Source organism: Bemisia tabaci, chromosome 4 (genome assembly GCF_918797505.1).
Source record: "Bemisia tabaci chromosome 4, PGI_BMITA_v3".
Classification (NCBI taxonomy): domain Eukaryota; kingdom Metazoa; phylum Arthropoda; class Insecta; order Hemiptera; family Aleyrodidae; genus Bemisia; species Bemisia tabaci.
This window is the reverse complement of record NC_092796.1, coordinates 8,405,355-8,411,351: the sequence shown is the minus strand read 5'-3', so window position 1 is coordinate 8,411,351 and position 5,997 is coordinate 8,405,355. Positions and strand designations below refer to the sequence as shown.

General features: G+C 37.3%; 1 protein-coding gene across 2 annotated transcripts; it reads left to right on the top strand.

Moving 5' to 3' along the window:
* Positions 1-2,344: 2,344 nt before the first annotated feature.
* On the top strand, positions 2,345-5,883 carry LOC109040315 (uncharacterized). Of its 2 annotated transcripts, none has more exons than XR_011899683.1 (2): positions 2,345-4,011; positions 4,974-5,883. XR_011899683.1 is itself a non-coding variant. In XM_019056210.2 (2 exons), exons 1-2 carry the CDS (start codon positions 3,707-3,709, stop codon positions 5,294-5,296), a joined length of 375 nt encoding a protein of 124 aa, XP_018911755.2. In that variant the 5' UTR covers positions 2,345-3,706; the 3' UTR covers positions 5,297-5,883. The 2 variants fall into 2 exon arrangements, 1 of the variants encoding a protein (XP_018911755.2); XM_019056210.2 differs by having other exon boundaries at positions 2,345-3,758.
* Positions 5,884-5,997: the final 114 nt, after the last annotated feature.

Sequence of the window (5,997 nt, the reverse complement as noted above, 5' to 3'; positions counted from 1 at the left end):
GTTTGTAGGTTATCTTGATTGGCGGCAAAAAAGTATCGTTTATATTTCGATACAATGTATCGATATTTCCACCTTGGTCAGGTTGGTTTCTCTTCGATGTATCGTATCAAAAACTCGAAACACTATAGATTCAAATGCTGCCTGTCTTTCCCGCGTGTTTTCCATTTGTTTACAAACCACAAACGATCAGCTGACCAGTAGCGGCAAATTCAAAAGTTAGCGGGCTTGGTTAAATTGACGCCTCGGATTTATACGGACCGCACGGGGAAAATCTTCGGCTCACTGAAGAAAACTGTATGATTATTTCTCAGCTGCAATTATTCTTAAATCCCTTACACACGTCATATTATGTCTCTAAATTAGAATGAAACCAACTTAGATATCTTATCTGAATGTCCCACAAAATATTTCTTTGCTAAAATATTTATATAACTCCATACAAAAAAAATAAAAACAAAAACAAAAAATATATCGACGTTGAAACTACCAAAGCATGTATCCCGGTTTGCGATGTTGCAGACTTCCTTTCATATTTAATTTTTTAAAAGGAAAACAACTCAACGTCAAGTCTTAAAAACTTCCGTGATTGAGTCACGTGGTCTGGTGTTTCATCATCGATATGTCTTGCAATAAGAATTTTTTCAGTAAATCTCTCAAAATTTGTAGAGTTGGGAATCTTCGGACGTCAAATTTAGGTCTCGGCATTCAGGGGTTTACAAAAAATTCTTCGAAACGTAAATCGATGTTCAAAATACGAAACCACGCATCTCCGATTCCGAATGCGACGTTGCAGTCTTCCTGTCATTCTTCATTTTTTCTCGGAAAACAGGTCAACGTAATTTCATGAGAACTGCTTTGATTTTTCCTCTCTATTAGCAAAACATTCTGCATAAATTTCAAGCGATGAAGTTGGTATGTTTTACTTCAAAAAATGAAATAAGACTGGCAATTTTGTAACACCGCAATGGAGATACGTATTGTTCCGTGCTTTGACCATCGATATTACTAAGCCAGCGTCTCTGCTTCAATTTCCTCATTTTTGGAAAATTCCCAACTCGCGTAAAAATGTCAAAAGAACCGTCGACAGAGTACCTACACGGGAGAATTTCATGAGCCGCCCTTTGCCGTCCGCAGTGCGCATGGCGCACGACCCGCCTTTCATTATTACACTTCATCTTGAGTTGAGAGTTCACTAATTACTTCACACGATCAGTGTGGAATTTTTAAAAAAAAAATCACACGATATACGAGTTTCTCTGCCAGGGAGCTATCTCCCCGCAAGAAATCGGTCACCACCCGCCTGCCGGGAGAGCCGCGGCGGCGCGGCGTGCGCGTGCTGCCAGCGCGAAACGCGCACTGACGCCTACAAACCTAAATGGCTGCTTCACGCATTGCGCAGTGCTTGAAGTATCCTCTTAGGTTTGTAGGCGTCGGTGCGCGTTTCGAGCTGGCAGCGCGCCGCGCCGCAGCTTGCCATAATAATCGAAATATGTCGTGTTTGTAATTGTGGAATGTGCAGGCCAGGGTATTGAAATGCAGGCAATTTGACATCAAATTCGAAATTAGCGACTCGAAAAACATCTCAGCCGAAACTTTCGTGATCTTTCCGTCATTATCCGACTTAATATTTCTTCCAATTCTTGAGTTTTGGACCTTATTAGGTACGCTTCGGATGGGCGACGGCTCATGAAATTCTCCCCTGTGCTCAATCGCAGAACCGTTGGGCGCGAGAGAATTTCAAAATTCAGCGCTTCTTTTGGTTCTTTTTCAATTTTGCAAAAAAAGAGGAAGTCTTTCAATTTTTTTTTTTTTTTTTTTTTTTTTTACAGGCTCGCGAGTCCGAGCATTATCTGTACCCCTGAGCGCAATGCCTAATACTTAATGATTTTATTTCATTAAGTACTAAAATGTGGCGTGTCTAGAAGGGAAAATTGAGGATGTTTGACTATTCACAAAGAAACTAAATTCACCATCCTATAATGTGAAAAAAGTTGTATACATGCGCTGATTTGCCATATTTATCGGCACGCGTTCGCATCGTGCGTGACAATATTGTCACGTACACAAAGAACGCGATTCGGTTCAAGGCATTACTGCAAATGTGGCAATATTGAAGGAAGGGGGAGAGAGAATTGTGATTGTGAATATACCTATGCTTAGGAAAATTTTGATGGCTACCTATGTACAGCAAAAAGTTGTTTTTTTGAAAGTTTTCAGGTTCATAGCGGCACACATTAATACCTGCGTCACGCTCCACGTCAATGGAAAATCATGGAAAATGCGATTTCCGGTAACTGCGCATCTGTGCGTGTTGTATAATGTAACATTACGGGAGGGGGGGGGGGGGTATAAGTAGTTACCGAGGTATTGTCACTGACACCGACAAGACGAGATGACAGACAATAATAAGATGAGACACACGCACATGCGACTCACATGAAAATAATTATAAACATGTACATATATAGATCCAATTTTAGATTACTTGGTGGCGAGGATTCATATCTTATAGGTTTTTGCCAAGCAGTCCGAAAATGCAACAGTAGCTCAAAGAGACAACTTTTATGAACTTCGTTATTTTTTTCTATTGCTAACTACCAACTGCTGCAACTACTATGGAGCTACTAGCTCCATTTTAAGGAAATCCAAATTATGATGGTGGCTGTGTTCCCTCGAATTTGTAGATTTCTTAGGTCATTAGGTCATTTGTAGGTTTCTTAGGTCAGTCATTGCGCTTTTCTAAACGTTTTACGGGACAAATGAGGGAGATTCACGGTGTCATTGCAAAAAAAGAAAGAAAAACAGGGGGGAAAAAAGAAAAACGTAATGACATAAAACGAGGTAAATATAATATTTTCCATTTTTGTTTTAGATGTGCGAGTCAAATAGAATCCGATGTATACATGCCTGTTTGCATGAAAGTCCTTTTTGTCAAAATTCAGCTAAACGCAACCTTAAAAGGTCATTACACTGGTGACATGGAGATCCACTAATATTGAATAATAGTTTTTGTGCTTCTACTGGATGAATAAACAAAATATTGAAATTGAAAAAGGAAACTTTGGGTTGATTAAGCAACAATTCCTGGATGATTTTGTGTGAAATTACACAAATGTTCGCTCCTCTATTTTACTTCATCACATGAAGACAAAATCAACATCAACACCTTGGAATTTTCACAGAGGATTCTTCACATGAAGAAGAAAAATCATGGAAGTTCCATAGAAATGACTTTGAATAATTTTTCGCCGATATTATTGATGTAGGTATGACAGAAAGTCTGCAATGCAACAAATGTGGAAACGCAGTTCGGGAATTTCACTGCCGATGTACTAAAGTATTCCACGAAGTAAAGAATAATATAACAGCTCTCTCGTGATGCATAGCCAGGTATAGACTTAAAAACTTTTTGTGGTATTGTTTTTTCCTCAAAATATAGTGATAGCGGCTGTTTTCATTCACCATAGGAAGTTTTCCTTTTAAAAAAAGGGTAAAATAATCTGAGTTGGCAGATGGCAGTTCTGTCTGCTACGAATACGTATACCTTTGAATTGTTTTTATTGGTAACAATGTGACAACAGTGAACAAAATGCCCACACTGGGAAAAAAAGGAGGAAAAATTTTGCTCATCTATGTTGTAAAGATATGGGCAACCATGATATACAATTTCAGTACATGGCTGAGATTCCTGTAACAGGGTTACAAAATGAACGTGTTTTTCAGTATCTCTCTTCTCTTTTCATTTCAAGTGGCTTATGGTAAGATTTCTTTCTTCTGTCAGTAAATTTTTATTTACAGGTCATCAATGTGTTATTCAATCTCTCTTGCAATGTAGCCAATGATAAATGTTTCAGCCTGTAGAAATCCTATCAGAGACAAAAATGTTAAAAAATGTGAGCTTTCTTCATATTTTCTTTCAATTTCTCATACATCGTCATCCTGAATCGTTCATTCTAGCCCGCAACACCTTAAACCTCAGGCATTCTTCAAAATATATATCTTTTTCTCTCCGTAAGTATCCCTCCTACAACGTTACAACCTGGTTTATTTTTTAGTGAGAGTATATTTGTATCTTCTTTAATTCTACATATCAATGCCTCAGAGTCCAAAGTCTAACTACATTTTAGTCATTTTGAGATATTAAGTGAGAACCGCCTGTCAGTTCATTGATTCCGATGTAAATCGCAATTTTTGAAACTTCTTATCTTATACCTGACTAGTGTAAGATAGGGCTACAAAATTTTCCACACAGATGGAACTGTTATTACGATTAGGAATCTCCAATATGCCACCGACTCAATTTTTTCAATGATGTAAGTTAGGTGCTTTTTGGCTCTAGGATACTGATTAAAAGAATCAGATGACACATTTTACTGTGTCAATAGTTGAACTAGATATTAGGTCAGATAGAGGAAATTTACTGATACATGGAACTTTCATCTTTTTTCTCTTATTTCTTTCCAAAGAAAAGTAACTCGCTCAGTAATTTTCTCACTTTAGCATTGAAATTTTTTTCTTTGTGTTGTGATGAGGTCTGGGTATCAATTTTAAAAATACTTGTGGAAACATTTTATGTTTTTCTTTCCCAAACAAATTTTGAATGAAACACTAAATCTGTTTTTGCTCTAGTATCTACTGCAACACATGGGAAAATGGGTACCTCTTTTAATTGTCAATCAAAAATGAAACAGAAGAGGTTTATAACTCATACTCAGAAAAATTAATAAAAACATTCAGGCGCATGGAAACTCCCTGATCCCTTCACCGTACTCTGATGCGGACACAAGTTTATTGATGAGGGGACCTCAAAGGCCCAAAAAAAGTCGACTCTTTCCTTATTTTTAAGAAGTTTTTTTTTTTTTAAATTTTTTGCGATTGTTTGTATTTTTCTCAGTTTGTTACCTCACATCTTCTAAATGGTGCAGTTCTGCTTTTTGGCTTTGTAATTATAAATTTATTTTTGTATTCTACAGCAATGCTCGGACACCACGCTGCAGAAACAGTGTGCCACGCTCAGTGTTTGAAAAAATATGGTTATGTGATACTATCTTTCCGCCTGCCAGTTGCACGCGGTTTCATTGATGATGGGAACTGCAAATGTGTTCCATCAAATCGCCTCTTGGAGAGTCCTTTACTTGCAAGATATCCACGGTTTGACGTAGAACGACTGAAGTCAACTTTTGGATGCAGTCCATGGGTAACATGGGGTTATTTGAAGTACTGTGGATTTACGTTTGTATCAAAAGAGGAATTGCTCAAAGAGGAATGTAAAAGCTTAGGTCGTGTTGTAAACTAAATTAACAATAAATTAAAGTTTGAAAATTTTGCAAGCCTGCTGAAACAAAAAAAAAATCAATTCCCTTGAAAAGTAAAATTACAGAAAGATGATGCTTCAATAGACAAAGAAGAAGAAAAAAATGATTGACGATAAGTGACATGGAGTTTCATTGCTACCAACAATAAGAACTTTCAAAGAAAAACCGAGGTCTCATAATTTGTGAAAATATTTAAAGACAAACCTATGGGAGACTTACAACCCTACTTGCTGGTAAAGCTCTGATTATTCAGCAATATATTTCACGATAAAAATATTAATACGGACAGGAATAAATGGCACTGAGGTAATCTAGAATCGAAGCAAGTAATCCAGCGCCATCCTTGAGCAAAGCAAAGACTAACCAGATAGAAAATAAACTGCTGCCAAATGTTAGCTATTATTTAGCCTTATATTCTCTAGGCATCCAAAATGGGGTCTGTCAAAAAAGCATTGAAGTGACTGGAAAATTGGCAGATTCGTTTTGCTGGAACTTGGCATGATTAAAATTTGGAACATTAAATTGCTGATGAAACCGACAAATAAAACCTCCACAATCAAACCAGTGGGAAAAAAAGTCAGGCTGAAATTTGCGACATTGCTCTTTTTAATACTTCTTACTTGGAACTCATGGGGTAAGGTCATAGTCTACTTTCAAAAATGCAAGTGCTTGAATTGTACAG